At 37.7% G+C, this 17,118-nt stretch overlaps 1 protein-coding gene across 4 annotated transcripts in view; it reads right to left on the minus strand.

Moving 5' to 3' along the window:
- NCKAP5 (NCK associated protein 5) overlaps positions 1 to 17,118 on the minus strand; it is a 973,576-nt gene that overhangs the window by 602,440 nt on the left and 354,018 nt on the right. For all 4 annotated transcript variants that reach the window (XR_013447087.1, XM_078070693.1, XM_078070694.1 and 1 more), the window contains one exon: positions 10,118 to 10,191. Coding sequence is in view for 3 of the 4 variants with exons in the window: in XM_078070693.1 (XP_077926819.1) it covers positions 10,118 to 10,191 (74 nt within the window). In the remaining variant the exon portion in view is untranslated. The remainder of the gene's footprint in view (positions 1 to 10,117; positions 10,192 to 17,118) is intronic.

Here is a 17,118-nt window from a genome sequence, read left to right on the forward strand (position 1 = left end):
CCCAGGGTGCATTTCCATCCTCAGCTCTTTGTTGGATTATTTATGAGGTCTAATTTGTAATTCAAAAGTATTCAATGTGCTACAGTTAAAGCCTCTGAGAGAGAGAAAAAAAAAATTAGTTTGTATTTCCTCTTTTCACAGAGGCCCAGACAGCTCTCCCCAGAATTGGAGGAGAACTTCCTGCTTGCTGCCAGGCCTCTAAATACAGAGGGTCAAGGGGTGTCTGTGTGGCTCAGTTGGTTAAGGGGTCGACTCTTGATTTCAGCTCAGGTCATGATCTCAGAGTCCTGAGATCGAGCCCTGCATAGGGCTCCACGCTCAGCATGGAGCCTGCTGGAGATTCTCTCTCTTCCTCTGCCTTCACCTTCTGCCCTCTCTCTCTGTCTCTCTGTGTCTTTCAAATAAATAAATCTTAAAAAAATAAATATAGAAGATCAAAAAGAATGGGGGGGTAAGCAAATAAAAAAAGAAAAAGAATAAAAAAAGAAAAAAAATTACTCCTTTCAACTCCAGAGTTGCCCATATAGAAATACATAGTTATATCCTAATAATCAATTTCTTAAAAAAAAAAACCACAAGTATGCTCAAACACTAACAAGTTAGTGATTTTTTTCCATTAAAACTAAAATTAAATAGAAGGCCAGGGTAAATTAGGCATTTCATCCTTCCTTCCGCAGAAAAAGACACTTTATCACTTCTTACTGTGGGTGTACTTCAGCCTCAACACATGCATTTGTATCAAATGGGTCATTTATATTGTTCCTGCTGGAGTTTTTCTCCTTTCAACTTAGTAGGGAATATTTGGGATCTTTATTACTCTAAATAAATCTCTAAAACGTCTCTCGCTTGAGGCTCCTTATTTAATTTCAGATAAATAAATCACATTAGGTTCCTGGCCATCCTAGTAAGATAAGCATGGACCTAAAAATAGCAAATTGTTTGAGGCCAAATATCTTCAGATTAAATAGGGGTAAATGTCCCTGGATGACCCCCAAATCCGACTGACATTAAAATATTTGGGGGGATTTTGAGAGTGTTTCTTGAAGGACATGAACCCATTTAAACGAGCAGTAGAATATTTTCAAAGCATCCATGGACCCGCTTGTACAACATGATTCAACTCAAGCTTCCCACCGCAGCAATAAATCCATCTTTAAAGTGGGGATGCTTCCCAGTTATCTTAGAGGGAAATTTTATATCTTTGTAGATTCATCTAATGCCTTCATCTACACTGTGCTTTATTAACTATAAAAAGTTCCTGACCTGAATTTCTCATCATCTTATATACAGTTATACTCTAAAGTCTTAAAGGCAGTTCAAATCACATGGGTTCAGTAACTGATTCTTCCTTTGCCCTCACGCCTTCAGATCTGTTCCTCCTCAGGAGTCAGATCAAACACACCCTCCTCAGGGAAGCCTCTGGATTTCTGAAGGACAGTCTCCTAAAAGCTATTTTGCAGATTCCTCCAACTAGCCCCACAGAATGATCTTGACAAATATATGTGAATTTTCTTTCAAACAATTTGGAGTGAAGAGAAGGGGATAAGACCCATAAGGTTTTAAAGAGTCTATTTAAAATATTTATGAGGTTGGGGCGCCTGGGTGGCTCAGTCGTTAAGCACCTGCCTTTGGCTCAGGTCATGATCCCAGGGTCCTGGGATCGAGCCCCATGTCCGGCTCCCTGCTCAGCGGGAAGCCTGCTTCTCCCTCTCCCACTCCCCCTGCTTGTGTTCCCTCTCTCGCTGTCTCTCTGTCAAAAAATAAATAAAATCTTAAAAAAAAATAAAATATTTATGAGGTTGGGACCTAAATATACCTTCTCTGCTGGATTAGCATTGTCCTTTAATTTAAAGGATGGACAAATTTGATTTAAAAAGGGGGGGGGAATCATGTATATAAAGTGAATGTAGAGTTTTACTCTGGCATTTTCGATGCCTCCTCACCCCAGAAGACCTGAATTCAAATACCAGGCAACTCCATAAGTAGTTAAACATGCAGAACACATACAGGTCACCTAAATAAACTATAATGTGGATGAATCCTCAGGTACAAGGTCAATTACGAACCTGAGTGATCTTCCTGTTCAGTCAATCCAGATACATTTCTGGGCTTAGTTCTATTAGTCCCTTCTGCTACTGAACAAAAGTCACCTTAAAGACAAGAATGCCACTTCCCCCAGGGCTTCAGAGCTACAAGAGGCCGAAAGGCTTCCTGGCTCCTCTAAAGCACCAGCATCAGGCTAGAGTAAGCATCCTTCGGGATACGGCTCAGCCCACCAGCCCCCCTGTGCCCTGTCCAGGGATGACCTAACTGTTGAAGCATGTGGCAATACCCAGTTTCCAGAGCTCTGATTTATTCTCCCTTATGCTGGGCAAAGGGCACGACTTAGAGGCAATACTCTTATCTCGGCAGGGGTTTGAGACTCTGCATCTCTCAAACAACCCCTAGTGGGTAATTGAGAAGTGACATTGATGGGTTTCCAGGGTGGCCCTTGTACTTACACTTGCCCTAGAATCCAGCTATGATTTAGAAATCCAGCCCAAGGGTTGAGAGGAGGGGGAAGATAATGTAAAGCGTGCTATCCCTGGTCTCCTTTGACCCCGGCAGAGTGAGACAGAGGTGCAGAGCTGGGAGACCATGTGCTCTTATTGAGTTGGCATAGCATGAGGTTTGCTTTCAGAGCTTTTATTGCTATTACAGAGCACTGAGCTCTCTCTGTTTGCTACACATTCTATTCCCCAGAGATAGCCTCTTTTTCTCCTGAAGGGATTTAGAAAACAAATCACAGTTCTTATTTTATTTGGTGTCCACCATTAAGAATTCATGCAGAGCAGTTTTACTTGTTGCCAATTAAGATCTCCCAGTGGAAGTCTATGATTACCGCAAAGGCAACCTGTTTAATGCTCGGCATCTCCTTAGTCTACATAAATTAACCCCATGAGGGTAGAGATGTGCTAATTCTTAAGATGCCTGGATAATTTGATTCTAAAATCCAAGATACATAGAGGATAAATCTCCAAGAGCTCTGGGCTTGACATTTCTCAGGGCATATGTGCTTCTGCTTCTTAATTCTATTTTACAACTCCAAGACAATTTCTAGATAACACACGAAGAAAGACTTCTCTTTTTCCAGGGATAGATAGAGTAAGAGCATGCAGTCTCTCAGTAAGCAGTTTTAATATCACTCACATTTTATAGAAACTGAGATTAGAGCTGAGATGAATTTTAGGCAGCTGCGCCAATTATCCCCCCCAAAAAAATGTGTAAATATATTGAAATTAGGGAAAACATGTATGAGTATTTGGGAGGTGGATCATTTCATTTCAGCATTCATTCTTAGATAAGTAGCATTTTGAATCATGGGAATAAAATACTTTTTGTCCATTTTTTCTCTTACCTCTTTTCTTAGAATAAGAATCACAGATAAGCCAGAAAGCAAAAGTAAAAGTTTATTTTAAAGAATTTTAGAAGCACAGAAGACCCCGAATTGCCAAAGCAATCTTCAGAAAGAACAAAGCTGAGGGTAGCACACTCTCAGATTTCAAAATACACTACAGAGTTGTAGTAATCAAAAAAATATGGTACTGGCACAAAAACAGACACACGGATCAATGGAAGAGGATAGAGATCTCAGAAGTAAACCCATGTATTTATGGTCAATTAATCTATGACAAAGAAGGCAAGGATATACAATCTCTTCAATAAATGATGTTGGAAAAACTGGACAGCTACATGCAAAAGAACAAAACTGAACCACTTTCTTACACCATACACAAAAATAAACTCAAAATGTTTTAAGGACCTAAATCTGAGTTCTGAAGCCATAAAACTCTCCTAAGAAAACAGGAAATAATCTTGTGGACACCATCCTTAACAACATTTTTATGGTTATGCCTCTTTGTGCGAGGGGAACAAAAAAATAAATAAATAAACTACTGGGAGTCCACCGAAGTAAAAAGCTCTTGTACCGCAAAGGAAACCATCCACAAAACAAAGAATGACCCATTGAACAGAAGATACTTGCAAATGGTATATCTGATACTGGGTTAATATCAAAAATATATTTTAAAAAAACTTACACAACTCAACACCAAAAAACCCCCAAATAATTTGATTAAAAATGGGCAGAGAACCTAAATGGACATTTTTCCAAAGAAGACATCCAGATAGCCAACAGACACATGAGAAGATGCTCAACATCACTCATCATCAGGGAAATGCAAATCAAAACCATAATGAGATATCACCTCATACCTGTCAGAATGGCTAAAATCAAAAGGAAATAACAAGTTTTGGTAAAAATGTAGGGAAAAGGGACCCCTCGTGAACTGCTGGTAGGAATGTAAATTGGTGCAAACACTGGAAAGCAGTATAGAGGTTCTTCAAAAAATTGAAAATAAAAATACCATACGATCCAGTAATTCTACTACTGGATAGTAGAATTTCATTTACCCAAAGAAAACAAAAACACTAATTTAAAAAGATGCATGCACCCCTATGTTTATTGCAGCATGATTTACAATAGCCAAGAGATGGAAGCACCCTAAGTGTCCACTGATAAATAATATATGATTTTACACAGACACATACACACACATCCACACACACACATATACTCTGAAATATTACTCAGCCACAAAAAATAATGAAATCTTGCCATGTGCTCCAACATGGGTGGACCTAGAGGGTAGTATGCTAACTGAGAAGTCAGAGAAAAATGAATACCATATGATTTTACTTATGTGTAGAATCTAAAAAATGAAACAAACAAAATAGAAACAGACTCCTACAAAGAACAAAATGGTGGTTGTCAGAGGGGATGGGAGATGGGTGAAAAGGTTAAAGGGATCAAGAGGTACAAACTTCATTTATAAAATAAATTAGTCATGGTATGTAAACACAGCACAGGGATTATAGTCATTAACATTGTAATAATGTTGTATGGTGACCAGTGGTAACTATACTTACCTGTGGTGAGCATTTTGCAAATGTATAGATTTGTTGAATCACTATGCTGTATACCTGAGACTAGTAACATTGTATGTCAACTATACTTAAACACAATGTTTTTGAAGTTTGGATACACTAAAATTATAATTTTATTGTTGGAAGGGGTAGGCCTTAGGGACTTTTATATCAGCCAGGACCTATACATGGTTTTTAATTAGGTATCTTACTCCCCCTGATGATGTAGGAAACCATCACTTGTCCCCTTGAGGAAGCAGAAGTTAAAAGCTTTACTAGGGCCAACATAGCTTGTAATCAATAGTTGTTTAGATTCTTGGAATTTGGTATTGAGGCTTGGGCTTCCCCTCAGGAAAATGGTGATGAATTAGAATTGTCTTTTCCTATATTTGCATTCCCCTTTTACTAACAACCTGGACTCCTCACACTATTAGCTGATCTTTAATTATAGTACCCATCCCAGTACCAGTGAATTAAAGGAAGAGGGAAGAAACAGTTACAACCATGTTTTTGTATATTTTGTTATTGAACTAGATAGATCACTATTTTCCAAAATACGTTTCTTGGAACTTTAGTCAGAATAGATGCTGCAAGAAAGATAGGATTTTTTTAAGAAGAAGAAGTTCTATTTTATATCCGTTTGATATTCATAGCACATGTTAGCCATTTAAATGGCTTTGTGAAGTTCTAGAATTCAAACATTTTAAAACTTGGGTTTACCTAGTATATCTCAAATTTGACCACAGAGTGACTCATTTTAAAAATCTGTAACAGCTACCCAGGGTATTCATTTTCCTTGAAATGTGCTTAAGAAAATGCTCATAGATCATTTAGACCACTGGTCCTCAACAAGGAGGAAAGAGGATTCTGACCTCTAGAGAACATGTGGAAAATGTCTGGAGACATTTTTGGTTGTCCCAATAGGGGGGTTGGTACTGGTATGTGGTTAGACAACTTATAAATGCACAGGAAAACATTACTCCCACCCCCCCAAGGTCAAGAATGGTCTGGCCCCAAATATCAATAGTGCCTTGACTGAGAATCCCTAGCGTACATACAGCTTCTTCAAATAGGACTCTGATCTGGGATCTGTAGGCTACTAGTTGGCACTTTGTATTCACCAGATCTTGTCATTTAATTTTGGCCATGTAAACCTTATTTTTTATGTACAGCCTATCGATAACACTGTCTCCAATTTGAGCTATGAAAATCTGAAATGAACACTTTGATATTGTCTGGCTGAGTTATTAGCAAGCCATTAGGTATTTCTGCTATTTTACTGGTTTCTACTTATGTTCTTGGAAGCTTTCTCTGATATATGTATTAAATACTACAAAATGATCCAGCTGCATAATTAGAGCAAAATAAGATTAAACATGTATTTGCACATGTTATAGAAATGTATTATTTTAACCATCATGGGTTTCAAATAATCTCAGTGTTCAGTAATCTTAAATACTAGCTTTACTTATAGCTTCTTTTTACAGAAAAGGAAACTCATTCCAGAGATGATATCCCCATGGCCAGTTTGGGGAGACCAGGCCAAGAGTTCAAGGCTCCAAAACTCGCAGACCTCTTTCCATTTCTATAGTATTATGCCACTTCCATTTTTCAAACTTAACTTCACATGTGACATGAAAGAGTCATTAACACCATAAATATTCATGAATTCAACGTGTATCTTCCAACTGTTTGTGTTTGTTCTAAACTCTTAATCTGAGGCTGCGAATGGATAAAGATTTCTGTCAAATGTTAGAAGAAAGATTTTTTTCAGCAGTTGTTTTCTTATGATCTCTCTTGTCAGTCAGATATATTTAGCCAAATCAGAAATGGTAGCAGATGATATAAAAAGCATTAGGTGTAAAAGAACCTTTTTCTCCTATTCTTAATGTTTCACATTAAAACAAATGAACAGGGGCGCCTGGGTGGCTCAGTCGTTAAGCATCTGCCTTCGGCTCAGGTCATGATCCCAGGATCCTGGGATCGAGCCCCGCATTCGGCTCCCTGCTCGGCGGGAAGCCTGCTTCTCCCTCTCCCACCCCCTCTGCTTGTGTTCCCTCTCTCGCTGTGTCTCTCTCTGTCAAATAAATAAATAAAATCTTTAAAAAATAAAAAAAAATAAAAAAAAATGAACATAGAGAAATTTAGCCTCCCATTTCAACATCTACTAGTAAACTAGCTGTCCCTGGGGATGTTTATTTTTTGTCATCAAGCAGGGAGATGCTGAGCAAAGTAGGCCCACCCAGACTTATGCTCAAGTCCTACTCTAGGTTTTAGATTCTGACTCTACCTACTCAGATGAATTTACATGAGAGTTTTCTGTTGGTGTCAAAAAGTCTTTTGAGCTAAATGACTGCTCATTGCTAGACAGCTATATTTGAACTTCAAATTCCTTTGCAATCTGAAAACCAGAGAAAGGTTATAGGTCTATTTCAGTAGAATACTAAACAGGGCACCAAAATAACCAGTTATTCTGAGAGTATAATTAGGACAATATATTTGTGTCACAGCAGATGTTTATGCTATAAGAAACAACTACAACTTATTGAAGACTAGTAGCCGCCTCCATGAAAATAAGGAAAGACTTATTTTTTTGTATCCAATCTTGTAGCAAATCTTCAATTGGTCCTATTCTCTTATCATTAAGCAAGTAGCAATAGTATGCCATGTGTCTATCATGCTTGTGATCAATCCTCAAACAACGTGGCCATAAATCAACGTGGCCAACAATACAATTATTGTTAGAACATCTAAGTATTCAGGATTTGTCTAAGTTACATGTAGGTTGAAATATAAATGGAAGGCCATCAGTAAAAGATCAGCAGCAATGATAATAGCCCACTCCATGAAAACTGCAGCAACTATAAATCAAAGGCATAATACAAATCAGAAAAAACATTTATACTGACTTATGGGGACATTTGTTTAACTTCAGACAATCCAATTGTGCTTGAATACGTGACATGCTATTCCTATGATCCTCTGCACATCATAGATTGTACCCTAACTCAAGAAAGTATTTTAAAAATTTAATCATAACTGGAAAGAATTTCCCCACACTGCTCACTGTATGCTCACTGACACAGCCTTCACCCAAAAACAATTTGGCTAGAATTGCAGTTATGATATTGTACTAACCATCAGAAAGCCTATCACTTCAAGTCAGTCAAGATCTGTTTATAAAATATAATCAAGGATAATTTCATGATTCAATAAATAGTATATAAATCCGCTATTACTGGTTTTCATTTTCTTTTCAATACTACCCATTTCCATCTTCTCCCTGGTAGTTGTTCTGACTATTCAAATGTCATTATTGCCCTTTATTGTTATTCAAATGAAGCTTTTTTATTAGATCCTCTGCCACTATGTATAAAGCTTTGCTACTTCAGCAGCAATATTTCTATTTCTGAAGGAAAATAGAAGTGATAGCACACAAAATTCTGAGCTCTTACTTTATGTTAGGTTAAGTCTATGCCTGAAATTGGATTTTCATTTAATCCAATCCAAGAAGACCAAAAGGTTTTTACTAGCTATCTTATCAAAGGAGGAAAACATCATTTTCCATGCAGGTTTTTTGGTTCAAAGACCCGCGAAACTCTACTCCTCCCCAATGATGTATATAAGACACACTTACTGACCAAATTAAACTCTAATTTTTTTCATCAGATGGTATTCATCCTTTTTTGTGTATATTTTTTCTTTTAAAAGATAGGGAAAAACAAATATCCTATATAAATAGTTGGAAGTAAATGTTACATTTCATTTAAATAACCTTTTGCACCTTGGAGGAGATCTATGGGAAATCTAATCTGAAAGATACATAACGATAAATACATTGTTGCTGGTTTTATTAATACAATACACTGGTTAACAAAAGAAAACTTTACCGACACCATTTATAGGTCTCAAAAATACATCTAACGGTATCACATAGAGGTATATAAAATTAACATATATGTCTGTTAGCAGCAAGCAGATTTAAAAATTATATACATTTGTTGTATCCTACTTTTTCCATGCAGAGAAATAGAGGGTCTATTACTATAAGCACAGATCTGTTCTTTAGCAGGGAAACTAATATAAAGGACAGAACAAATGGAATTATTAGGCACTTTGACTAAGAACTACAATCCTTCAGAGAAGACAAATTTCAAGGTTATTAGGATTTGTTATAAGATGCCTGAAGAAGGGGCAACATAGCCTGGTACAGAGACCAATGGTGATACATTTGAATGAGGTTGGGCAAGAAAGCCACAGGGTTAGCAAATCTTTACCCACCATCTCTGTGTACAGAGAGAGCACTCTCCTCCATGCTGCCAAGAGGTAAGAAATAAAGGACTTCAGGGGCTTACTGACCCTTGGGAGACAAAGCTAATTACATTAAACAATTCTGGTACAACATGAGCCATAATGTAATTAAGCCCTAGCATATTTAGCATATTTATTCCAGATAACATGAGCTATAGTAATTTAGGAAAAGGAATAGCAGATCCCATAGGAGCACCTATGCAGAACATGATCACATGGACCCTAAAGATCTAGAAAATAACAACACAATCATTTTGATCAGCCTCAATTCCCAAGAGGCCCAGGGAACAAGAAATTTTAGAATATGCCTTTTCCAGTTTACCTGCACCAATGTTCTCCCATACCTTTCTTCACCGAGCATCAGAACCCAGGACATAGAACGAAAAACTAAACATGAGAAGCCTACAGAACACCATTCTTAAAATATTCTCCTTTAATATGAAGAGAAGCAGACATTTTAAGCAGCTGTATTCAACTTTTCAATCACAGAAAAAACTTAATCTTTAAGCAGGCAAGGGTCAGAGAAATTTGAATTCTAGTTCCCACAACATAAGTTTGTTATGGGCCTTGGACAAATTAATTTCTTGACCTTGACAAAATGTCATGATTTCCACCATCCTCCCAGCTCTGAGCAGGTCCTTGACTCAAGGACAACTTCTGGCACTGCTGCTTCACTTTGATTAAGGGAATACAATTCTCTAAGGAGCCTCTGGTGACTTTTGCTTCCAAAGGTGCTTTTGACACCAAGTGTAAGAAGAGACACTTTGCCAACTCCCTGCCTCGGCGATCAACATGAAAGCTACCAAGGCTGCTCTGGGTTATAGGCATGGATTACACTCACCTCCATAGACTTCTGTGTTGCTCCTCAAGCTGAGTTAGAAGATGCTCAATGTATTTATTGGAGTCCATGTATTCCTGCACATGCAGACACACAAAGACAAATAAAGCCTCATTACAATAGTCACCAGAATTCGGACTATCTATCTTTTTAGGAAAGACTTTTGACAAGATAATCCCTGGTCCCTCTCAGTTCTAGGAGTCAATGCATCTGTAACTTATATGCAGAGTTCCTTGGAGATAAATATTTTCTCCATATCCTTGGATCATTCTATAAACAGAGAATTGGAATTATATAGAGTCAGCATAAAAATCCTCTTATTCACAAGAAAGCTAAATTCCATAGTCATCTACACTGTGGCCCATATATTCTACCATCTAAAAATAAGCAAGCCAAGGGCACCTGGGTGGCTCAGTCAGTTAAGTGTCTGACTCTTGATTTTGGCTCAGGTCATGATCTCAGGGTCCTGGGATCAAGCCCCACATAGGGCTCTGTGCTCAGCGGGGACTCTGCTTGAGGATTCTCTCTCTCCCTCTGCCTGCCCCCCCCCCACACTGTGAGCTCTCTCTCTCTCAAAATAAATAAATAAATCTTTAAAATAATAAGTAAGCCAATGTTGCTGTTGACCTTAGAAAAATAACAATATAGGAGACAAGACAAATTTGATTACACTGGTCTTATGATAATTATTTACGAGTAAAATTGCTACTTTTGAACTACATAGAATGCTTGATATATTCTTTGGGCTTGTTGTTTACATGGATGAAACATGTCCATTCCCCTTTATCTCCTTATATAAAAACATAGTCTAATTTGTTTTGGGGTTTTGGGTTTTTTGTTGTTGTTGTTGTTGTTTGTCAGTTTTTGGTTTTTGGTTTTTGTCTCTTAGATAAAAACCTGGCTTCTAGGAAGATATGAAAGCAAGGTGTATTTTTTTAAATGTGTAAATTTTTGTCAATCAAACCGTATTTCTAAGAGACATTTCTGAAACATAAGGAATGCCTTTGTAACATAGATTTATAGAAGTCCATAGGTTATTAAATATGATTTTTTTTAAATTAGTGATTTCTGAGTATGAGGCTCATATGCAATAGTTTCAGTTGCTAACTATGGAGCAAAATAAATGTATAAAATTTTTGGTGATTGATTTCCTCTTGAACCTGATACTTCTTTCACTTTCTATTCGAACATCTAGCCTGCAGTCCTTTGTGTCTACAGTACATCTGCCATAGATGGACTAGTGTACAATGATTTCTATGTCAAGGTGCCCATGAAAGTTACTGTTTTGTTTCTTATGGATTTTTTTTTAAGATTTTATTTATTTATTTGACAGAGAGAGACACAGTGAGAGAGGGAACACAAGCAGGGGGAGTGGGAGAGGGAGAAGCAGGCTTCCCGCTGAGCAGGGAGCCCGACACAGGACTCGATCCCAGGACTCTGAGATCATGACCTGAGCCGAAGGCAGATGCTTAACAACTGAGCCACCCAGGCGCCCCTGTTTCTTATGGATTTGAGATAAACTGAGAACTTTGATTAATACTGATTCTTTCTGAAATAGATTTGTTTTGATTAAGTGCTGTTTATAATGTACTGCTCTTATATGTCTTATAATGGGGAGAGTGGAAACTACAGAGTAAGAATTGACCTGATATTATGGAAAAATCCCTTTCCTGAGTTTCTGGACCTGGATCTACCCATTTAGTCTTTATACTTTCTACAATATTTCAGTTAGGCTAGACAGCGCACCACATCTTTACCTAGCTAAAACTGCTATTCTCTAACAGTATAACTTCGTTGCAGATAGTTAGCTAAAGAGTTTTATTCTTATTAAATAATATTCTTCTTCAGGTTAATTATTTAAATGAGACCATTAGGCATATCAAAACCAAGGCAGAAATCTGTTAATGCAGGAAGTTATAATAGTTTGTATCTATGCTATTAGTATCCTGATCAAGATTTAAAGAAGATTTAGGACACTCGAAGTTATCAAAGACATTACTTTTCAAATACATCCATCAACATGTTTTAAACACTGTTTCCAATTAGAAACAAATACATAAATCTCAAAGTCATTCATCCATTCTTTATTCAATTGTTTTTCAAAATGTATTATACTCCAAATGTTATTCTAAATTTGCTTCATAGAGTAATAACCAAGAGGGCAAAAGTTCCTGCTCTCAAAGAGCTTATAGTCCGCAGAGGAAGACATAAGAAATGAACACATTGGCTCCTGAGTGCTGATATGCTATGAAGGAAACACACCGGGGATGAGAGAATCTAAATGAGGAAGGGGCACCTCCCTTACATAAAGTGGTTGGATGGTGACTCCAGGCAAATGATATTAAGCTAAGACCTGGAAGAGAAAAAGGAGGTAAGCATATAGGGAAAAGAGGGATGAGGGAAAGGAAACATCGGCAAAGACCCCAATATGCAGTGCTTGAGGAACAGAAAGGAATCCAGTGGGGCTAGGTGCAGAGCGACTGGAGTGTGGAGTCTAAAATACAGCTGGTGAGCTAAGCAGGGCCAAATCATGAACAAGCTCTGGAAAACGGTTTGGACTAAAACCAATGGATTTGTTATTTTGCTCACTCTTCTTAGCTCAAGCCAGCGGATGAAGCTGAAAGGTGTGATAAGTATAGATAGGATCTTTGGATCAAGATTTAGGTTCAAATCCTGGTTTGGGTACTTACTAGCTCTGTTCCCTAGGTAAAATTGTTTAATCTCTCTAAGCCTTATTTCCTTCATCTTCAGAAAGAGAATTAACAGTCAATTTACAGAGGTGTTATAAGAATTTAATAGTTTAAGTAAGCATGTATTATAGTGTCTGCCAAGCAGTAAGCAGGGCCTTTGTCATAGTGACACTCACCTCTTCTCACAGCCAAATTACTTCACAACGTGAAGGTAATATCCATTTTCTCTAATCTTACCCAATATCAAGAGTTTTAAGCATATGTTTCTAAGATTATGGTTGCTGAACATTAGAATAGGAAGTTAGAGATGAATAGTAACAGAACAGATTTCCAACCATTAAATGTAGGTGCCACTGAATTAGGATTTATAAGCTTTTTCAAGTAACAATACTGGCTGCTTCTATTTAAAGTAACTTCACCCACATCCAGATGGCCAATAGACACATTAAAGGGTGCCAACATCATTCATCCTCAGGGAAATGCAAATCAAAACCACAATTGGGATATCACCTCACACCAGTCAGAATGGCTAAAATCAACAATGCAAGAAACTAGTGTTGGTGAGGATGTGGAAAAAAGAACCCACTTGCACTGTTGGTGGGAATGCAAACCGTGCAGCCACTGTGGAAAACTGTATGGAGGTTCTTCAAAAAATTAAAAATAGGATTACCCTATGATCCAGTAATCACACTACCAGGTATTTACCCAAAGACTATGAAAACACTATTTTGAAAAGATATATGCACCGCTATGTTTATTGCAGCATTATTTATAATAGCCAAGTTATGGAAGCAGCCCAAATGTCAATGGATAAATGAATGGATAAAGAAGAGGTGGTGTGTGTGTGTGTGTGTGTGTGTGTGTGTGTGTGTGTGTAATGGAATATTACTCAGCCATTAAAAAGAATGAAATCTTGCCATTTGCAACAACATGGATGGATCTAAAGGGTACAATGCTAAGCAAAATAAGTCAGTGATAGAAATACAAATGCCATATGATTTCATTCATATGCAAAATTTAAGAAAGAAAACAAATGAAAAAAGAAAAAGAGAGACAAATCAGAAAACTCTTTAGCATAGAGAACACACTGCTGGTTACCAGAGGGAAGGTGGGTGGGGGGATGGGTGAAATAGGTGAAGGGAATTAAGAGTACACTTACCATGATAAGCACTAAGTAATGTATAGAACTGTTGAATCACTATATTGTATACCTGAAACTAATATAACACTGTATGTTAACTATACTGAAATTAAAATTAAAATTTAAAATTTTTAAAATGAAAAAAAGAAAATAAATTTCTTAAATGAAATTTTTAAAAATGAAATTTTAAAATGAGACAAAAAAAGAATAATATCAAGATTCCCACTAACTGCTCCCTGGTACTGAGACAAGTTAGGTGGGAGCGCTCCATAGTGTCTGGGTAGGATATCCCTGGGTCAAGCCAGGAAACCATTACCTGCGTGAATACTAGAGTGTGTTGTTGCTAAGGTGAAATGAAGAAGTCAAATCTTGTTCAGAAGATAGCAGTTATCACCAGAAAAATTCAACTCATGTTAAGGCTTCCTGACCTATTACTTTCATCTTAACTAAAACTTACACAAAACTTTATTGTGTCAGGCATTGTGGCTAATAAGCACTTTCACAATATTTTCTCATTTAATTTCAATATCCCCATAAGGTAGATACTATTATTATCTCCACGTTGAAAGTGAGGTAACAGACTTTCCAGTGTCATATAGCAAGGAAGTGGCAGAGTCAGAATTTGAATCCTGCTATGAATCCAGTCCAGAAGCACTCTGTGTATGTTCTTCCTAAACACACCCTGCTGGCCTTCTCATCCCCACTGTCTTTGTATATGTTATTGCTTTTGCCTAGAACACTTAACCAAAATAACAATAGTGGTAATAGTAATAAAATATACCATTAAAATTAAACAATAAAGTAGCTCTGCCCATTTTTCCATAAAACTAATTCTAGTGATAACTATGAGGTCTTAATCCACGTAATAATGGGAAATTAGAATTATGAATTTTCCCTCCTTTTGAGCTTTATTTTTCTCCATAGCATTCTCCCTTCTAACATCCAATATATTTTACTTGAGTATTTTTTGGTATTGCTTATACCCTGCTTATCTCTCCCAAACACACACCACACACACACACACACACACACACACACACACACACACACACGGCTAACTGAAATGAATTAAAAAAAAAAATATGATGCTTCCATGTACTTCTGTTTAACGAATTCATTTTTACTCTGGCTAAAAGAACTTAGGTAACATCATTACACATTTATCGTTTCTGTTCCCTGAATTGGAAAATTTAGTTAACTAGTAAGAAATCCCTCATTTTATAAGAATGAAATAGGATCATTCCACTGGGAACCACTTGTATCCATCCATTTGGAGATTAACCCCAAGGAAACAATGGATGGTGAGGGCAGTGAGGTTGCAGTGGCATCAAGTGCAACGGTGTGGCCACTGCACCTACAGCAAGAGCTTGGGTATAAAGCCCCTACTGGATGCTACTGAACAGGGTCTCTAGTAGCAAAGGCACAGGCAGAAAGAAAGGGCGTGGCAAGATCCCACCTCACTGAAACACAGCGCCTCTAACTGCCTGAAAGACACTGGATATTTGGGAGAGCTTAGACAAAATTTTTCTATGAATGCAGATGGAGGGGTGTCTGGGTGGCTCAGGTGGTTAAGCCTCTGCCTTCAGCTCAGGTCATGATCTCAGGGTCCTGGGATCGAGCCCCACGTTGGGCTCCCTGCTCCGTGGGGAGCCTGCTTCTCCTTCTTCCTCTGCCCCTCCCCACCCCAGCTTGAGCTCTCTCTCTCAAATAAATAAAATATTAATAAATAAATAAATAAATAAATGCAGTTGGACAGGACGTAGAATGTACACTGTCTATTGGCTAACCAGGATCTGGATGGATCACTTCAGAATAGGTACACTGAAAACATACAACATAAAACCCAAGACGAAGTATGAAAGGACAAGAGATACAGAACATCACCCCCAGTCCAGAGACAGGGTGTCACTCTGAAAATGATTAAGAAAAAACATGAAAGCATTATAGAAAAACCTGAACATGTTCAGTAGTATCGAGATAGGCATGGACCCTTGGGAACATGGGCAGAAAGCTTTAAGGAAAAAAAAGGGGAGGGAGATGAAAAGATAGCCAATTTAATTTTTTTTTAGATTTTATTTATTTTAGAGAGAGAGAGCATGTGCACAAGAGTGGGGGGAGGGGCAAAGGGAGAAGCTTAAGAAGATTCTGCACTGAGCATGGAGCCCCCCATAGCGCTCAATCTCATGACTGTGAGATCATGACCTGAGCCGAAACCAAGAATTAGACGTTCAACCAACTGAGACACCCAGGCGCCCTGATAGCCCAATTAATTTTTTATAAAACAGGATAATCCGAAGTAATAAAATTAAATAAAAAGGAAGCTGGGTGAGCTAAGAATTTCAAGGAAATACACACTGCAAAAGCAAAATTGAAACTTGTTGATCCCCACTGTGATTTTTATTATGGAATGACTCTTCCCACCATGGACTGGTACCTTACAAAGAGCAGACAATGGATTTTGGTATATTGGCAAGGAACTGGTCACACGAATGAAGTCTACTTCTCAAGTATCTCATCTAGAAACAATTCAGGCCAGGCACTTAAATACTCACTAACCCTTCTGCCCTTTCTTTAGTAGGAGTCACTTAGCGAGGACTGAAACTGCTGTGACTAGAGAAAAACATACACACATCTCCCCATTATCCATGGTGTCAACATTCACCGGGTGCGACACAACTTACCTGTGAAGACTGTCAGTTTCCCAAGCATTGCTTTGCCCAGTATGTACTTACCACGCCACTCACCACAAAGACTTTATTCAAAGTAATTAACTTGGTCGACATTCTATTCTACTCATTTTCCTTATGAAAAAACCCACCTTAGATACAAAAGTAGAACTTACAATGAAAGCACATACACAGTCCTGTGGAGGACAAACATAATCTAAGTAAATTAAGTAAAAGATAAAGATGAGAAGAGAGACACAATGGATACTGGGTCAGAAAATGTAGGTTTGTCTAACAATTACGGCTCTTGAGTATTCCACAAGATTTGGAGTGGAAATAATGATTGAAGAGATAATTAAAGAAATATTCCAGAGCAGAGAGGAAAAAAAAAAAAAAAAAACACTTGAATATGCACATCAAAAAGGCTCATCACCTCACATTCCAGGTAGAGTTTTTCCACAAACTATCCACACATCCACTTGCATAAGAGCTAAAGAAAAATAGTGG

The sequence above is a fragment of the Halichoerus grypus genome, chromosome 4 (assembly GCF_964656455.1).
Source record: "Halichoerus grypus chromosome 4, mHalGry1.hap1.1, whole genome shotgun sequence".
In the NCBI taxonomy this organism is placed as follows: domain Eukaryota; kingdom Metazoa; phylum Chordata; class Mammalia; order Carnivora; family Phocidae; genus Halichoerus; species Halichoerus grypus.